Source organism: Apis florea, unplaced genomic scaffold, assembly GCF_048593485.1.
Source record: "Apis florea isolate Af1SG1 unplaced genomic scaffold, ASM4859348v1 contig_2272_pilon, whole genome shotgun sequence".
In the NCBI taxonomy this organism is placed as follows: Eukaryota; Metazoa; Arthropoda; class Insecta; order Hymenoptera; family Apidae; genus Apis; species Apis florea.
Window position 1 is genome coordinate 7,597,336 of NW_028256549.1, and position 20,063 is coordinate 7,617,398.

Sequence of the window (20,063 nt, forward strand, 5' to 3'; positions counted from 1 at the left end):
CATAAAATTTGTAAATGACTAAGTATTTCACGTTAAATTCACATTTATTAAATTCTGATGTACAAATAACAAAATATCATATTCCAATAACATGTATTATATCTTTGTTTATAACTTGTATATAATTATTGAAGTTCAGTATAATAATGATGACATGATGTTAAACTCATTTTAGAACTGTACATGCATTTTCCAAATAATGATATAAAAAGGAAAACATGTAAATATTACATATTAATAAGAAAAACCAATACTATTTCATTCTTTCTGATACTTTTTATCACTATCATCATATTAAATGAAAACAACTCATAAAAAATTTGTATCTAGTTACTATTAAACATCAGCAACTTCTGATTTATGAATTTCTTAGCAAGGTACGTTGACAAATTCTTATTATATTACTATACTGATATTAAAGATGGATGTACATGTCCCATAATGACTAGTTACATAAAAAATTTAAGTTATGAATTGTATTATCTAGATACTCATAAAAAACATACTGAGCAGAATAAACTGCTTTTGCAAAAATAACAATTAATGTATCTTTTTAATATGATCGAACCATTCAATTCAATTTACAAATTCTAAAGTTTAATATAGATGTGAAATAAGATTGTATACACATTAAAGCATTTTTATATCAATCTTTGTTTCACATGGAGCTTTAAAATTAATTTCTATATACTCTTAAATATTGAAATTTACATATACTTCAGTCGATTCAATGTTTACAGTAAATAACTTTTTTGTTATTCTGATTTTGGTATGTTTTGTAGTCTTTTTTTTAATTAGAAAAATTAACATTATTGTTATTGATAGCTCACAAAAACTAAGCAGTACAAACAATTGCACATAGTCATATAATACTAAAAAACTATATGGGAAATATGCACTGGGTTTTCCAAACTAATCACCGAATTTTTCGGCATAATATATTTAAATTTTGGTTTGCTCACTTCTCTTTGCTTTTCAAACTTTTACGTAATAAACCCCAAAATGCTTTAGGTTTTAAATTATTCTGAACTGCTGTAAACTTCCATCCCATATGATTATCACAATCTTTACACGTTGCGACAGTCCAAGCATATCTATAAAAATGAATTAAATTAAAATTTAAATAATAATTTAAAAAATAAAGAAAAAAAATATATGAAAAAAATAATTCTTACCCTGGGAACCATGTATAATTTATTGATGGATTATCACTCAGCGTAAGGCCTTGTGCATGATATAAAGTTACAGTTTCATGTATAATTCCAGAAGGATTACAGTAAGTACCCTGTGGACCTTCTTTACTCATTGGAAACATATGTGATTGCCTTCCAATGTAAGAATCGCAATTAGAACAAACAAATATTTTGTCCTATAAAATAATAATATATATTATTTATTACTTCTAAAATTATAAAAATGCCAGTATTTATTAATAGATGTTTATTGTACATACTTCTACTAAATATTTAATTTCTCTTTGTAGCCTTGAAATTGCACAATCGTAATTTAATAAAACGATTCTTTCATTGTCATCTAATAACAAATTTTGGGCAACCCAGAATGATAAATCTGCAGGATCTTCTGGTATATTACTTCCTTCTAAAATGTATCATAGTTTTAAATTAAAATAATGTATGGTAAAAAACTTATGAAATTTTATTATATTAAATATAAATATAAAAATAATATAAAAATTGATTAAAATACCATAAAAAATACATACTACTCTCAATAAACTGCAAACGTTGTCGTATTTTTAACGAAAGTCTTAAGGGATCATATTGCCGATATACCCAAGCAGGCCAAGGAGTTACTATAGCATCTAAATTTTCTACTCTTTCTTGTTTTTTAAAATCTTCCTCACTTTTCGGTTGTATTCGTAAATGATCTAATGATGCTAAACGTTCATCCAAAAATGGTGGTCCAAGAGTTATTTCTGGTAAAACTTGTACATGAGCTGATATTTTATCATATCCCTAGAATTAAATATTTTAATAATTTTTTATATTTTAATAATAAATATATTATTTATTATATATATAATTATAATTATAAATAACATTATATTATATTATAAATTATAAATAACATTATATTTCATAAAATACATAAATTATCACAATGCAACACTATATTCATATATATAAGAATGAAATGATTATATAAAGGATAAATGAAATTTATTTAAAAAAATATTGTTTCATTAAAGCAAGATTCCTATTTCTTATTGCAATTTTATTAACTTATTATTATTCTTGATATCTAATTTTTAGATTATATATTTTGCAATATTATATTTTAAATTATTATATATTTTAAAACTTACCTGAATTATAACTCGCAAAATCTTAAATCTTTGTCTACCTTTAGCTTTTAAACGAAAACCTTGATCAGGATCATACATGCATTCATAAATTTCTGCAGTTGTACCTATTGGTACCATTTTATCATATCCCAAACAGACAACACCTAATGTCCGATCATTTTCAATGCATGTCCTTATCATATCAATGGTTTGTGCATCAAATACTGTCATTGGTAATGTTTGTCCAGGAAATAACATAACAGACTGCTTTACTAACAATGGTAAGTTTACGTAAAGTCCATCATCTAATATTGTCCTTCCTCTAAGTTCTTCCAAATTATGTCCTAAATACTAGTAATATATTTATATATTATTAAAATGATTAAATTTTATTAAATGAATTCAATTCTATAAAAATTTTTAATTTAAAGAAAATTTAATATATAATATTTATTATCAATAATAAAATTTCAAATACAATTCAAATAAAATTTTTCTAAAATTAAAAAATAATTATTATAATTATTTATTATAAATAATATATAATTATAATAAATATATAAATATGTATTGAAAACTTACAGAATGTGTTGTTGGTAGAGTCAAATCAAAAGTACTTTCAGTAGATATAGATGTTTCATCTGTATTTTCTTCTGAATAATCCTCGTCATTACTGTTTCTGTTTTCTGGATTTTCTATAAAATAAATGTTTTATTCTTTTGCTTTATTCCTTTATAATGAAAATATTTTTATGTTCATCAACAAAAAATCTAGAGTGATTTATGGAGGTAATACAATAATACAACGATATTATTATATGAAAATAACGTATATATAAAATTAATAATATTTTGAAAATATAATTTACATTTTATAAATAATTGACAAGAATAATTTTCCTCATTTTAGAACAATATGTGAAAAACTCGACACATAACCTGTAATTTATTAAGGAAAATTAAATACGTTTAAATATAAACTATATAAAAAAGCATACCTATTTCGCTATGTGTTCCGTCATCATCTATGTTGGCATCCATTATCATTTACGTATTTCTCCGGACTGCTGAGTTTTTAGAAAATTGTAAACAATCAGTACTTTTCCTCCCACAAATGTCAAATACGATAAGCCCTCTATTCTCTATCTATAATTTACGTATTTACGTAGAATGCACTTTACGGTTTTCATGAATTGACCTTTATTTAAACCTTACTTAAGTTTATCCGTTATTTTTTTGTTATTGTTAAGAACTTATTTAACTTTATTTTTATTTTTAATTAATTCATCAATAAAAGTAATAATTATTTCAAAAATTGAAATGTTTTATTTAAAATATATGTTAAGCTTATTTTTCATGTGAAATTTATGTAATTAGATAAAGTATGTTTTGATATATTTCAAACAATACATAATCATTTCGAAATTTCAAAAAGGATTTACTTAACAGTCATGCTTTATAAATAATTACGCATTTAATACACAAATAAAATAGATATATCATCATATTCAAAATATATATATAAAAATGAATTATACATTTTATTTTTATCAGAAAAATAAAATTAGAATATAGAATATAAAAAATTTTGCAAAAAAAATTATTTTTAAATAATATATTATTATTTTTCTAAAGGAATGAATCAATAAATAATAATATATTTAGTAATTCATACAAATATACATATATTTATTTTTTTTGTACTTAAATTAGTACATTTATATAATTATATTATGAAATATTAGAAAAATAAAAATCTTTCTAAATTTTATATAAATATAAGTGTATGATCAATCTTTTGATACGTTCTTTTCTTATCGATCATAAATTTTAAATATGTTGTTAAGGACATTTTTTTTCAAATATAATTTTAGTTTTAAAATTTCGAATTATTTATAAAAAATATTTTGGTAATCAAAATATTAGGTATGGCGAATTTATAGTACAATACATACGAAATTAAATAATACATACGAAAATTTTGCTGGTATACTGATGAACCATTTTTAGCGATATTATTTTATATGTTTATAAATTATTCATATATTTTTTTTAATTATTATAATATATTTAAGTAAGATTTGATTTTATTTTACAAAGAAACTAGCTTATTAAAAATTATCCGGTATGTTAACAATTCAATAAATATTTATAAATTTTTTGCACGTACACATAAAAAGATTCGCCATACTGTATCATTAAATTCTGATTATACATGTGCATCCATGACAGCATGTATCGTCAATATTTAACTTCTCATCGTATTATTTATACATTCTTCTATAAATTATAAGCAAAAAAATTTCATTTTCAATTTTTAGACTCAATTATATGAATAAATTATTTTTATTTTGATTTTAATTGTTCTGATAAAATTGTTATTATGTAATCTAACTTAAATAACATAAAAAATAACATAATTAAATTTAAAACTTGTGATCTTTTGTTTAATTTCTTTTTTTATTATTAATTTTTATTACTATTGAGGGATACACAATTAAAGATGCACACATAATAGTTATAATAATAATATTTTAATAGTGTAGTATGAAAGGTTTTTGTGAATAATTTGAAAGCTAAAAGCTAACCGTCGATGTGTCGAAGAAAGTTACTCAAGATGTTTACAATATATTTCAAGGTCATCAAAATTGGTGAGGAGGAAGTATATCCACAAATTCATAAAGTGTATAATTGTAACATATTATGCATTATATATATTATTCAATATTTTAAATAAATTATTGAATATTAATCAAATTTATTATCTGTATAATATATAGTTATTTATTTTAATATACTAAAAATATATATTATATAGTTTATATATATTATATATAATATATAGTTATTTACTTTAATTTATTTGTTGTTTAATCCATGAAATATAATTATATACATTTACATATACACCAGGAACATTACTAGTTGCACAACCAATACCCCATGTAACCATTCCAACCACTTGCCATTGTCCATTTCCATTTTGACATACTAATGGTGAACCTCCGTCACCCTAGAAAAATTTTGATTAAAAAAGATAACTTGATTAAATGATAACTTTTAGAAAATTTAAAATAATAAACTTTAAAATAATATTTATTTAATAATATAAATTATGTAATATATTTGAAATATTTATTAAAACTAAGTTAATAGTTTAATCACTTACTGTGCATGCATCTTTTCCTTGTTCCCCTCCTGCACATATAAAACTATTTTTATTTAATATAAAGTATTGTCCAAGTCTAGTTTTCCGTAGATCATTTTCACAAGTTGATTGATCAACAATAGGTACATCTACTTCTTTCATTATACTTTGATACTTGCCATTTGTTCCAAATGCATTCTTTCCCCAACCTGATACCCAACATCTTAAAAAAAGAAATATGAATTTATACTAAATAAAGCTATATTAAATAATTAAATAAAAATTAATATTAAATGATTTTTTTATATACTTTGTATTAGCTGCAGGTATTGCTGTAGGAAAACATGCAGTGTTAATATTAGGACTGCTTGAAATCGGAACAGTATTATTCAAAGTTATTACTGCTATATCATTTTGAAGATTAAGGGAATTTAATTCAGGATGTATAGATATTTTTTTAATTGAATAATCTTGATATGGATAAGGTTCATTAGTAGATTGGCCATCCCATTCTCCTAATCTCACTTTAAGTCCACCATTTCTATAAACAAATTTATATTTTTGATCGAAATATTATATTCCACTTATTTAATAAGATATAAAGATATATAAAAATAATTAAAAAAATTTATATTTTATGAAATTCAAATAAGATAAAAATTTAAATCACTTACATGTAAGATGTTACCTTGTGAGCTACAGTTAGCACATGATTTGATGTAATAAGTACACCAGAACCAATATAATTATTATTAGTTGTTAAAAGTGCAGCTTGCCAAGGATATGCACCGTAACTGGCTTGACCTTGAGGATGTGAAGATGGCGAGATTTTTCTGATACCGCAAGTAGTGTCGAATAAGTTTCCCGAGTTAGATGAACAACAATATACTTGCCCTTCGGGACAATTAAAAGCCTTAAACAATTAAAGATATTTTTTTAAACATTCATAACTTTGGATTTACTTAAAAATTTATTTAAATATTACAAAATATTAAATAAATAAATTAAATAATAAATAACTTACCGTATTAACAATTCGAAAATCAATTCCTGGATTGATAGATGGACAATTATTTTTTAAAACGCAACACGATGTATTTTGACCTTAAATATAAGAAAAAATTTGTGATAAAATAAAATTTAATTTTATATTTTTTATATATATATTATATATATATAATATATGTATAATGAAATGATAAATCAACTTCATTAAGATATTATATTAAATAATAATTTTTATAGTAAAAAACAAATTCTATTTTGAAAAGTATTTAACTAAAAATATAAATTCTTTTTATTTTGTAATAAATTTCAAATTAAATTTAAAAAAAATTCAAAATTTGTCTTAAAAATTTATAGAATAATAGTATAATAATATAATATAATTTAATTTTAATAACTTATAAAAATTGAGGTTTTAAAAAAATTTTCAATGTTTACTCAGCATTTAAAAAATCATTTTACGTAAAAAACAATTTTGTTAATTTTTTTTAAATTCTCTGCATACTTGACGACATAGTTGTAGTTGTACTGTCAAAAGTAATCGTATCTTGTGCCAGAATACAATTTTTCAAAATACCCACAAACAAAACCGCGCATAATATATGAAACATATTCGAATATCGGAAAATAATTTTCTTTAACTCAAAACACTTGGAATAATAAAATTTTCACTCAATAAGTCTCCCTTATATATAACGAGAATATCCTACAGCACATTTTAGAGAAGCGCATTAACTCGTACATTCTTTCGGAACGAAAATAATATGCGACCTTTTACAAACAAAGGAGCAATAATCCTTTCCGTGATAATAAAACAGTACAAAATGTATTGCCAAGTAATTTAGTGTAAATTACTTCCGATCATAATTATATCTTCATTTATGTATAAAAAGCATGTCGCAATATTACTCATTTAAATAGTAAAATGTTTGAAGTGGAACAAGAAGCAAGGTCAGACGTGCTCTGGAGTGAAGAAGGTCAATAATTATAGGTTTCTGGTAATATCATCATGAATCACTGAATCAACATTATAATTACACTGGTTTTTCCCTTTAGTTTGTTTTTTTTTTGTTATAATTTCAGCAATAAGTATATTTCCTATTTTTAAATATAAAATTATAAAAATGAAAGTTGCATTAATATAACATTCTTTTTAAAGTAGAATTATTTTGATAAATTAATTTAGAATTAGCTAATCATATTAATGTTGGAAGTGATCTAAAAATAATAAAATACTTAAATTATTTTAAAAATGAAATATTCCAGCATACTGTAGTTTATCCAGAGATACAATATAGTCGTAAATTATTATATCAATCGATAATAAAATTGATGCTACAATGACATTTTATATATTGTCATTTGACAATATATTTATTTTGACAATCGAAACATTTTTAGTTTTTATGATCTCATTATATTTTTTTATGGGATTTTGTGACATTCCTCGTAGAATAGGATTTCTTTTAAAACAAAAAAATGACATTTGAATCTAGCGTAATTCATTGGTAACAGATAGAAGCTGTCATAATTTTTTTTATTTTTCATTTATGAACGTCAATAACACAAATAATAAATCTGCATTGTTCAATTTATTTATACATCAAGTTGCTACATTCCTTCATTTCGAAAGTAGTATTCTCACAATTTGTTATCGCTTTTATCTCTCTGTCTTTCATTTGTTTTGTTTCTTTCTTAAAGCATAGAACACTTAAAATGTTATTGCTCGCATAATCGTCAATCCAGCGAGATATTAAGCACGTCTGAACTAACACGAGGACGTAAATACGAAGATTGCTCGATATTGCGTGAACTAAAAACATAAATTTCGAAAAATTCACAATGAAAATCACTTCTGGTATTTCAGTCAATAGATCGTATTGTATTCTACCAGAAGAAAAAATCATTTTTCAATGTAAATTTGTAAACTATCTAGTGGTCACGGTATAGAATGGTGCAAAAAGTATTAAAAAATAATTGCAATATTTTGTATGTCAAAATTTTTTTTATATAACAGAATTTGTTTAAAGCCAACTTTTTACACCATTTGATCCTTTCATTATGTCTACAAAACGCAGTAAAAAAACTGCTCTTTTCTGCTGTAAAAACAGAAATTTTTGTGAGACAAGATCAAGACCAGATAAGATCATGACTTAAACTTTAAACATATTTAAAAAGTCATATAAAATCAGAATTAATAGCTTCCTAACTAAGTTGGTACTTGACGGACAATGCCTAAGAGGTAGTATCAATTTTTTCTCATTATATTTGCACTGATTATAGCACAATCAGTTTTTTCGACCTCCGCGTCTCTTCATAGAAGATGTACATTGAGGACAGTACCACTTCCCTTTCGGAGGTGCAGTGATACCCACACATGGATAGTGAAACCATTCAAAAGGACACTATAAAAAATTAATAATAAAAGAAAAATTAATTATTAAATATAAACATTTTCATTTGATTGATACAAAAATATAATATAATAACAAAGAGAAACTTACGTCTGAATTGTCACAGGCAACCATATCTCCATAAGATACTTGATTACATATACAATATCTTGGTTCATTTGGATCATAAGTCCAATCTGGATTATCAGAATCTACGACTTGTGTATTTGTAGTTATAACTGGAGGTGATACTGGTTGTTGAACTGAGGCAGCAACTACACTTGAACTTGGTACAGCAGTTGTTACTTTTCTAAAAATATGAAATAATATTAGTTTAGAAAATGAAAGCGAAATTTTTCATAAATATTATAGAAATATTTTAAGGCATACTTTTTATGTTTTTTATTTGTTTCTTGTATAGCTGCAATGGCAGCACCAGCTAATTCTCTACTAAATTCAGCTGCATGTATACCTCCAGTATTGATGGCCTCGTAACTAGCTTTTAAACTAGCAGTACGTCTGCCATGTTGCATTTGTTGCGTCGCAGCAATTGCTTGCGATGCTGCAGCTGCTATGGCATTTCCACCAGCTCCTATATGACCGAGATTATAACTTACTGAACCAACAGAATTCGCGATTGCTGTAGGAGTAGATGGCACGCTAGTAGCGGCAATAATTGGTCCTGAATTTACAGAAGCTGGTCGCGATTCAGGAAGACTTGGTGAAATTTTTTCTATAGCTAAGCGTTTTTCTATTGATGTAGAAGATGCATTTGAATCTCTTCTTTTTTCTGCCCGAGCTATAATGATTTATATAAATATAAATTATCTGTTATATTAAATAAAATATATAATTAGAAAGAATACGTACAATGACTATGATTGTCTCGTGACCTACTGGATGTTGTAAAGCTATATCGATTCTCTTTTTGACTACTATTTGTAGGTGGTTGATCTAATTCCAATGACCTCTTCTCCAATATTTCTGTGATACCTTTATTATCTGCTTCTAATTCCATTTTAAATTTGTGCAGTTCCTGATCTAATCTCCTCAAATATCTATCTACTAAGTCATACATCTGATTGGCTAAATGCACCTTTTCATCTGCATCTTCTAGAGTTTTATAATATTCTCTTCTAATAGCTTCATATTCTGCTTCCTTTTCACTAGGTTTCATTTTCTTTGCATTTGCGAAAAAAATCTTTACTTTTTTTTCTAAACTGTCCATTGAGTCTGCAATAATTATTATTTATTATTCATTTATTAATATAATTCACAAAAAACAAATATATTTTAAATAGAAATAAATTTATTTCTTTTATAGATGTAAAATTTATAGATGTAAAATTTAAATATAAATTTAGAATACTATATAATTAAGTACATACTCTGTACACCTAAATCCATTTCTCTCATTTCTGTGAACCGATCTCTTAATTCTTGAGGAAGGTGCTCGATCACTGAAACGCAAAAGAAGAAGATCAACATAACCAAACAAACTCAAATTAAAAGAATCAAATATAGAAGAACAAATAATATTTATCTATTTAGTTTAATTATTATAATGTTAACATTATAATCATAAAAAATATTACAAGTTACAACTTAACTCCAAAATATATTGGTAAGAGCAAAGAAATTATAGACTATTTAGAAAACATACAACTAACCTAAAATTTATGAAGAACAGTATGTCAAGTAATTATTCATATTACGCGGTATTTAATTTGGCACTAAAATAAAAGGTAGCATTTAAATAATTATATGTGATAATATAATATTAACTAAGATATTCGCTTTGAGAAATGTTACTGATGTTTGTGTGAGAGAGTATATTCGGAAAGGTTAGTAACTTTCTTGAGAAGCTGGGTAAGCAGAGCATGCCTCGTTTTTACGTACTTTCAACATAATCTTCCAAGTAAAGCATCCTTTCGTGCTGGTGCTTCGTTGCCTGGTGCTTAATTTACAATTATTTACAATTTACTAAAGAGGAGTGCTTGCCGCCGTGACAAAATTAACGAAAATTGTAGCACTCGATCAGAAGCGTGTTTACGGCGGCCAAATCCCTTGTTGTACCCACATTTTCACGCTAGTTCTGTAAATGATGCGAATCTATGAACTATTCGTATGAAATATCGTAGGAAAAATATCATTTTCACGAATATAAATGGCTCAGTAATCTATGCATTCTTAAAAGTGTTATTTATTTTAGAATTATTACTGGCCAGTTATCTATTCCTTGTAATCCGCCATCTTAACCTAACGTTCAGGGGTGTCTTTATATGGTTCTTTACCCCGTATAAATAATTTTTTATTTTCATTTTAAATATTTTATATTTTATCAATTTAAACATTAATATTTTTTTATTAAATCAATTTTATTATCATATTTATTTTATTTTTTAAATTTACATTTATTTTTCTGTAAAACTAATACATTTATTAATTCTATAATGAATTTAAGTTTTCCATGTATATTGTGTAATATGTATAAGTACTATATAATATATATAAAAAGATATTTTTTTCATTTATATAGTACGAAATACAATAACAAAATTTTAATTTATTAAAATTTCTATTTTTAATAAGAATTAACAGTTTAAAATCAAAAATATGTAAGAGTATTTTAAAATAAATTATTATATTATGATATGTTGTAGATAATTATATATCTAATATTAAGGATTAAAAAAAGCAAATATTCATTTTTTTATTTTTATTACTAACATTCTTCATTGCAGTGAATCATCAGCTTGCAGTGAATACTTTTATATTGAAAAAAAGGTGCACTTCTTCTTAGTTAAAATGATACGACGAAGTCCAACACGAATCGACTTACGATTAGATGATCTGCAAGAATATGAAGCAATGAGGAAAGCTCTTGAAGCTAAGAAAGAATCAGAAAGACCGCCAACATTTAATCCTCCTTCGTGGGGTGGTAAAGTACCGCAAAACGAAATTCAAGAACGTATCGGTTATATGCCACAACAAAATCAACCTACGCATTCTCGACCAAATATATAGTTTTTTACGTAATACACATATACATGTTCTAAATTGCATTATTTTCTATTGTTATTTTATTTATTATGTAATCAATTGTAAATTAAGACTATAATAAATAAAATAAATACGTTTAATTTCCAGAGTATTTATTATAGTATTACTAAAATATACATACGTGGCAGCATTTTTTGTAACGTTTAACAGTTCAAGGAGGTAGTAACAATAAAACAATAAAATATGGACAATTATTCAAGTTTTAGAACGCAGAATTTAACAATATAATTTGTAATTATGATATCGCATTTTAAATCATTATCATATATATTTGTTTAAGTGAATAAAATTATTGATCGTATTTCCATATATAATTTAATAGAAAGAAAAATTATTGCCGTTTGAAATGTTTTGCGTATAAGAAAATAATAAACGGTATGTTAGTTTTCATTATTATCCATATTAAGATATAATCATTATTGATAAAAATGTAAAAATGGGCAATAAATGCACTGATACATATGTATAATAAAACTTATAAATAAATTGTATTGCTATATAAAATAAAAATTATTTGAAATGCAATATTGTCGTATATATTGTTCTTCTCGGAACGAGTTATTATCCTCTGAACCAGCAGAAAACTACGATTCCGGCGATTTACAGTATGTAAAATCTTTTTCAATTCCATTATTAATTAATTTGCTATCTTATACAGGGTCATAAAAAATACCCTTTGATGATCTTTTATTACTACTATCTTCGTGCATTATAAACCCTTATTAAAGTATAAGTATATGGGTATTTCTCTATTTTTACAATTCTTCTTTAAAAGTTCATAATTCTCGGGCTCCCAGCGTTCCAAAGTACTTGATTTAATTGAGCTATAAAATATATATTAAATATATGTATGAATTATATTTAGATAAAATATCTAAGATATTATTACTATGCTAATTCCTATGTCAGTAAATGAATATTTAATATTAAAAATGATTTTCATAGATTCATAAATTGATTTTTGGTATAAATAAATTATATTTTGTTTGAAATATAAATAAGTTTAAAACTTATCAATTAGTTTTAGTATTGTTAAATTAATCAATTACTTATGTAAGAAACAAATATAAAATCGATAATAATATCCTAATAAAATATATGCAAAAATATATAGAAACTTACCAGTTTTGTGGGAATAATGCGCATGCTGTAGGCACCATGAATGTTAGACTGAAATATTAATGAATATATCTATTTTTTTTTTATATATATATTCATCTTTTAAACTATTATATTTTGACTCGTAATTATTATTGTTATACTTTAAATAAAAATAAAAATATTAAAAAAAATACTCACAAACAACCAACTAATAAAACTTGTATGGGTCCATGAAGAGGTTTGATTTTTTGCATCCAAGTATATTTTTCTAATCTTTCCATGATGAGCGGTAGGATTACTAGACCATACAAATTTTTTTATCATTAAAATAATATATATTTCACAGTGCATTTTATTATTTATTTAATTTTTACTTACACATGCCCGGTGCACACATAACAATTCTCGAGATGACTACTTGACTGATACCTTTAACTGCCGCAAGCTAAAAAAGATTATACATTTATTTTCCATTATTGATGTAAAATAAATTATAATTTATATATATATAGTAAAATAAATGTAACTTACTTTTGATTTTGTCAACTTATTGCCGTTTTCATCACTAATTTCAATCGCTTTTGTGATTTCGTTCTGACGCATTAAAGGAATGTTCACACAGTTTGCAGCAGCTACTGCAGCGAATGGCACATAACGCTATAAAAAAATTAAAATTAAAATTTTTAAATTTTATTAATAGTTACATTTTTATATTATTTATATTATTTTATATAATAGTTGATTTTTATTTTATTAAGCTAAATTTATATATATATATATATATATATATATATATATATATATTTCGTAATAGTTATATTTTTTAATTTTTTAAAAATAAATTATTTATGTACCGCCATAAGCGGATTTGCTCGTTTTGCCCAAAACGACTTGCATCCTATCGCAGTTATCATAGCTGCTGAGGTAGCACTGATATATGCAACCGCTAATTGATTGACGGTTGTAGGACTGTTGGCATTTCTATTCGTGTAGTTCACTAATGCGTTGAACGACTGGTTCACCCATTGCCAAAATACCACAGCTGTAGTCGTTCTGCAATTGTTATCAATGAATAATGTGTCATAAAATTTTTTTATAAATTTAAAAATAAAAATAAACAAAATATGATTTTATAAACAAAAATTATGATTATTGCTTCTGCATAATATGAAAAAATTAAGAAATTATCAATAATTTCGTAGAAACAGAAATTTCTTCATTTTTTAGAATATTTCATTTTATAAAATAAAATATTTATGAAAATAAATTAATTTTTAAATTTCATATTTATAATTTTTAATTTTTATAATTGTTTTCTTAATAAATATTATTTTTTACCTAAAGCTAAAAAATATGTAAAAAGATTTACTTATTGAATTGAAGCATCAGCCATTTGTTTTCTTAATAATTATCAGTTTTATTTTTTAATTAGTTTTTTAATAAATTTCATTTTTTGAAATTATATATTGAAATTATGTTGAAAAATGAACAAAGAGACAATTTACCTATAGAATTGAAGCATAACACCAGTGATAGCCATTCCACCTGGTACTTGGAAGGACATTCTGCCAAAGACATTTTGCAGGTCACCGGTGTCGGGATGAAAGGCCGACTCGTAAAGCTTCTTAGCATAGATGATTTGCTCCCAGGTTGTACCAGCTGGCTCTTTCCCAAGTCTAAGGAATAAACAGACTATTGATTTTTCGTAGACATACAAAAAAAAAAATAGTGAGCAACAAGGATGCGTGTAAATTTATATCACACATCTAAAGGAATTTTTAAATTGCAATGAATTTAAAAATTTTTTTTAAAGAAATATAAAATTAAATTTGAAACAATAACATAGAATTTAAGGATAATTGAGAAAGATGAATGTTTAAATTGAATAAAATATGCACTTTGTATAGATAATTTTTTAATTCTTGTAATTTTTTTAACTTATGAAAATTAAAATTGTTGAATAATATATTTTCCTATTCGAAAAATAAATGATAAAAGATATTTTATTTCTATAATATTGAAATTTTTTTAATTATTTAACAATCCATAATTATTTCTTATTAATTATTTTCTTTATTATTTTTTTTTTATGATTGTTCTATCACTTTTTATATAATCCGCTTTTAAATTATATATTGAAGTTGTTCATTAAAAACAAAAATGAAATAAAAATGTTAATATTTGTAATATCTGTAATGAAAAAAAAATTAAATGTAAATTGTATGAAATGATCTTTTATAAGTTTGAAATAAAACTCTATTGAATGCAAAATCTTTATATGATTTCCGTTTATTCTTATCTTTTATTATTACTTATATAATTTATATATATCATCTACAATATAACATCGAAGATAAATTGAATAAAAAATGTTCGAATTATATTTTATAAATATATATTATAATTATAAAGATAATTGTTATATCTATATTATTCATTATATATAGAATGTATATGTTTTAGTTTACTTTATGAAAAATATAATAAAAATAAAGAATTCATACAGAAGAATTCAATTAACGATAAAATAAAATACATACTATATAACGTTAAAAAAAGTAGTTAAAATTCTATGGAGAGAAAGAAAAATATGAAGTATGAAAGAAGTTCCAAGGTCAGTTCTTCGATGTTTTAAATAGAACAGTATATTTAATAGAGAATGATAAGCTTTTAAAATCGTTTTGATATTATAAATTATACAATTTAAATTTAAATATATAAAAATTTAATAAATTATTCAATGTTATTTTTATTTTTTAATTTGATTATTAAATTAGAAATTAAAATGATTCTCTATAATATATAATAAAATATTTAATAAAAAATATTTAATAAAAAATTTCTATACATAATGATATTTATTAATGGCAATTATATCAAATTATGAGTATCAAATTTTATTGTAATGTAATTATTATAATTATGTCGTTTTATCTTTGAAATATTTAATATCGAATTATCGATAAAATTCTTATGCAACAACGATTCCTGAGCATGATAAGAACATCAAAAAAGACTTGATTCTTGAATTATATATTCTGAATCTCAATCATTATATTAATTATAAAAAAAATTGTTGTCATGAATATATATGTTTTCCAAAATTTTATTATTTAATTATAAAAATATTATAAAAAATCTTAATAATTTTAATAATGAAATTTTTTTTAAATAAAGACATTAACTATATTTGTACAAAATTATGTTACTTATTTTTACAGTTATATTTCCTATATTTTTTACATATATATATTATATAAATTAATTTTTTATTAAAAAGAAAAACGTAAATAAATATCTTGAAGAATTCTTTATTTCTATTAGTTCTTTTTAATGCAAGTACTTTATATTTAATATTTTAAGCATAATATATTCAACTTTAAAATCTTTAATTTTCTCTTGTAGATTATTCTAGTTTATATAATAATCTAATGAATCTATATTCAAAAAATCTGAAACGTTTTCTCATACTCACTTGTAATCCTCACATAACTTCTTTGCTTCGAGTAATTTCGATTCAGGAGTTACACATGTGCGAAAATCTGTCATCCAAGCGAAATGTTTCCATCTTCCAACGAAGGTGTTAAGATCCCATAAAGGTCCATCAATGTTTACTCTCTCCTCCCTCATTTTCGAGGGATACTATGGATTTAATCTTTTACAATAAACAAAATCGATTAAATCATAAAATAATAAAATATTCAAATTATATTTTGTTATAATACTATTAAAAGAAAAAAAAAACATTGATCATGAAGTTAATTAGATTTATTAATATTATAATAATGATATGAACTAATAGTATCGAAATACAAATTTATAGTGGGTAAAAATATCATTATATATATTATCATTATAATCATTATATTATTATATAATATATAAAAATATTTTTAATATCGACTTATATGATTATATTTTTGAAGCATTAATAACGAATTCATAATTATTATTTACTGCGTAAAAGTTCTATACCTTTAATATTATTTGATTTCGAAAATTTGATAAATTTATAAAATAATTATCCTAAAAATTAATAAGAGTTTTTTCATTATTTTATCACTTTATTGATAACAATTTTAAATATGTTCTATGTATTTATTTTTAATTTCAGATTGATATTTTACAATATCAATTTTATATAATTAAATAATGAGTATCAAAATATAATTTTGTAAATTTTATATAATTTTCAATAGGTTATTATATTATAAATGCTGAGTAAATTAAAACTATATGATATATATTAAATTAATATATTTATTTATTGATATATATTATAAATAAATAATTGTAATATACATAATATATAAAAAGATCACAATATTACTTTATCGTTATATATATATATATATATATGTGTATGTGTGTGTGTGTGTGTAATTTTTATCTATGAAGTTTTATTATAAAAGAAAAGTAAAAAATAAAAAACTGAAAATATCAAGTTAAAATTCTTGATCTTAATGATACATCGTATCGAATATTTGAAAAATCATTTTTAACAATTAAAATGTGTATATCGATTATTTGACACTGTGACATCGAATGGTATGTATGTTCGATGTTCGAGTGGACTTTAAAAAGCACACGTAGTATAAATTATAATACAAAATTAAGACCGATGCCGAATTTGATCTATCAATCGATATTATGAAACACATAAACAATCCAGTTTCGGTCGGTAAAGTTCGATGTTTGATCTTATATATATGTATCATCATTTTCGCGGACCCTGCATTTGTCTGATATACCGCATAACCTAAAGAGAGTACAATGTAATACATCGATTATAGTTTCATGGGCGAGGTGGCGCTTGTTTAGTCTTGCACATTCTGGTTTTCATTTATCGTGATTTATTTGCATGACGTCACAGTAAGACATTTGCGTGTTCGTATTTTTGTAGATTTTTTAATTCTAGATAATTATCAACCATACTGATGAGAAAAACTGATAGTTGATGAACGACCCACTTTCTGATTAAATATAAGCATATTTTCATTCAAAAATAACATTGCAGAACAGTTGCACATTTCAAATATATTTTCACTTTCGGTCGCAATATATCAAACTACATGTGCACGACCACATATTATGTAACGTATTATAAATGATAGACATAATTTTTTGTCCGCTTACCCGTGAAAACGTGCGTCACTTCTGGAGAGTCTACTCTGTTCTGTTGTCTACCGTCCGCGCAAGCCAGCTGATTGGTACCCTACTCGAACACCTATCTACCAGTTCCTTTGATACGTCCCTGCGTTTCTCCCTTCCAGTGGCTGCTTTCTTTATTATTATTATTATCAGTTATATGCGCTCTGTTTAAATTCTTTTCTTTCTCGTGGAATCATCATTTATCTATCTTCATTGAATATTGAGAAAATCGATAATTTTTAATAATTCTTCTTTTGTTAATTTTATTGTTAATTTTATATAAATAATTAAATAGTTAATTTAGAATGCAAAGAATTTTTTTTCTATAACATGAAATGATTAAATAGATAATTTCATATTTTTGATATAAATCATTCATGTTCAAATTATTTTAAGTTTTTTCAATAATAGTATATGTGTAAATATATTATAAATTTATTCCAATAATTCCATAAATAATTCTGAATTAACAATAATAAATAAGATATTGCAATCAGATCAAATATGAAAAGACAATGATATAAATCAGATGCTAATGTATGTATCCAATACTCATTATTAACAAAGTACGAAAAATAATAAAATTTCAGTTTATTGTTTTGAATTGTTCTAACTATAATAATATATTTGACATAATTTAATTTCTATTATTACTAATACAAAAGAGAAAAAAAATCATCACTCATATACATTATAATATTTATCAATACAATCATTTTTTCTATATAATTTAAAAATTATTTTATTTCATAATATATGCATGATATATTCCTTTTAACATATTTTTTGAAACAGACATGTTTCCAAAATGTTAATTTGTATTTAGATAAATTTTACGAATTTGCATATGAATTCATGTGCATATTATAAATATAAATAATTTTTTGAACATATTATTTAAAATTTTAATTTTTTTATAATATTTCCATGTTTTTATATTTATCACTAATCATACTAAATCATACTAATTAAAAATTTATCTATTTCAATTATCTAATTAATTCTATTTAATTAAATTTAATTAGTTTCAAATATAAATTAACCAATACTTTGCATTTCTTATATAATAGATGTAAATTCTGCAATGTTATATTTATATTAATATTTACATTTAAAATTATTGTTTTTAATAACACTACAAATTTTTATAATTAAATTTACTTACTTTCATAAATAGTAAAATAATAAAATATGCAAATATTTTTTATATATACTATTATTATATATTTAATTGTATGTATAATTAAATTTTTGAATCTACTAGATATGAAAAAGAATATAGTGTCCGAAATAGTGTCATTTACACAACGCTAGATTACGAATATTCAATTAACACAAACTCACAACTATGCAATGATATTTAAAAATTCATCTCAAACATCAAAGAGTCGCATTTCGAAGTTACTTTCTTTTTTCAATAAGAACAATGGTCCTTGTTCTCTTAAGAATGGATCAGGGTGGTAACACTTCCCAATTTCATATCAGTTTGAAGAACGCCCTAAACGTTCAATATGGAACGCGCAATATTCTGAGTTGCGCAATAATATTGACAGTAGTACAGAACTAATATCGAAGACGTATATGTGGTTCGCTCGAATAGACTTCTACCTATTACGCCACGATTTGTATTATTTATTATATAGCATTAATAATTAGTATTAATTATTGATGCAGATAAAATTCATTAAATTACGTTATTGAGCTTTTCATCTTGTCCTTAAAGATTGTAATTCCTTTCTAACGATACTCCTCGTTTTTAATCTCTTTTTTCATTTTGGTTTTATATATCGGATTTTATTAGATTAATTTATTAAAGTTACGAGACAGATTGGTCAGAGAAAGTTTAAATACAACACTTAGTAAGTACAGAGGTCAGCGAACAAAATCAAGTTCACGGG

General features: G+C 23.6%; 5 protein-coding genes across 7 annotated transcripts; 1 reads left to right on the plus strand and 4 right to left on the minus strand.

The window, feature by feature from the left end:
- Positions 1 to 25: 25 nt before the first annotated feature.
- ohgt (E3 ubiquitin ligase component cereblon) lies at positions 26 to 4,525 on the minus strand. Its single transcript, XM_003696024.4, has 8 exons — positions 4,279 to 4,525; positions 3,303 to 3,450; positions 2,888 to 3,000; positions 2,327 to 2,656; positions 1,724 to 1,976; positions 1,454 to 1,599; positions 1,176 to 1,369; positions 26 to 1,094 (listed from the first exon to the last, which is right to left on the minus strand). Exons 2-8 carry the CDS (start codon positions 3,349 to 3,351, stop codon positions 959 to 961), a joined length of 1,221 nt encoding a protein of 406 aa, XP_003696072.1. The 5' UTR covers positions 3,352 to 3,450; positions 4,279 to 4,525; the 3' UTR covers positions 26 to 958.
- Positions 4,526 to 4,745: 220 nt separating this feature from the next.
- LOC100865358 (inactive CLIP domain-containing serine protease A3) lies at positions 4,746 to 7,213 on the minus strand. Its single transcript, XM_086902808.1, has 7 exons — positions 6,963 to 7,213; positions 6,477 to 6,556; positions 6,127 to 6,365; positions 5,763 to 5,993; positions 5,474 to 5,675; positions 5,158 to 5,317; positions 4,746 to 5,069 (listed from the first exon to the last, which is right to left on the minus strand). Exons 1-6 carry the CDS (start codon positions 7,066 to 7,068, stop codon positions 5,159 to 5,161), a joined length of 1,017 nt encoding a protein of 338 aa, XP_086758934.1. The 5' UTR covers positions 7,069 to 7,213; the 3' UTR covers positions 4,746 to 5,069; position 5,158.
- Positions 7,214 to 8,030: 817 nt separating this feature from the next.
- Ing3 (inhibitor of growth family, member 3) lies at positions 8,031 to 11,119 on the minus strand. 2 transcript variants are annotated; one of them, XM_086902807.1, is made up of 7 exons: positions 10,750 to 11,118; positions 10,521 to 10,583; positions 10,239 to 10,310; positions 9,721 to 10,083; positions 9,241 to 9,649; positions 8,962 to 9,160; positions 8,031 to 8,862 (listed from the first exon to the last, which is right to left on the minus strand). In XM_086902807.1, exons 3-7 carry the CDS (start codon positions 10,264 to 10,266, stop codon positions 8,746 to 8,748), a joined length of 1,116 nt encoding a protein of 371 aa, XP_086758933.1. In that variant the 5' UTR covers positions 10,267 to 10,310; positions 10,521 to 10,583; positions 10,750 to 11,118; the 3' UTR covers positions 8,031 to 8,745. The 2 variants fall into 2 exon arrangements, with proteins under 2 accessions (XP_086758933.1, XP_003696031.4); XM_003695983.4 differs by lacking the exon at positions 10,521 to 10,583 and having other exon boundaries at positions 10,750 to 11,119.
- Positions 10,683 to 12,438, plus strand: LOC100869640 (anaphase-promoting complex subunit CDC26). Of its 2 annotated transcripts, none has more exons than XM_012489886.3 (3): positions 10,683 to 10,719; positions 11,595 to 11,885; positions 12,001 to 12,438. In XM_012489886.3, the coding sequence occupies exon 2, from the start codon at positions 11,659 to 11,661 to the stop codon at positions 11,875 to 11,877; it is 219 nt and encodes a 72-aa protein (XP_012345340.1). In that variant the 5' UTR covers positions 10,683 to 10,719; positions 11,595 to 11,658; the 3' UTR covers positions 11,878 to 11,885; positions 12,001 to 12,438. The 2 variants fall into 2 exon arrangements, with proteins under 2 accessions (XP_012345340.1, XP_012345338.1); XM_012489884.3 differs by having other exon boundaries at positions 10,695 to 10,804.
- Positions 11,989 to 18,279, minus strand: Sfxn2 (sideroflexin 2). The gene is made up of 9 exons (XM_086902809.1): positions 18,151 to 18,279; positions 16,490 to 16,669; positions 14,520 to 14,690; positions 13,869 to 14,067; positions 13,546 to 13,671; positions 13,393 to 13,459; positions 13,213 to 13,312; positions 13,036 to 13,083; positions 11,989 to 12,737 (listed from the first exon to the last, which is right to left on the minus strand). The coding sequence occupies exons 2-9, from the start codon at positions 16,642 to 16,644 to the stop codon at positions 12,623 to 12,625; spliced, it is 981 nt and encodes a 326-aa protein (XP_086758935.1). The 5' UTR covers positions 16,645 to 16,669; positions 18,151 to 18,279; the 3' UTR covers positions 11,989 to 12,622.
- Between the last annotated feature and the right edge of the window lie 1,784 nt (positions 18,280 to 20,063).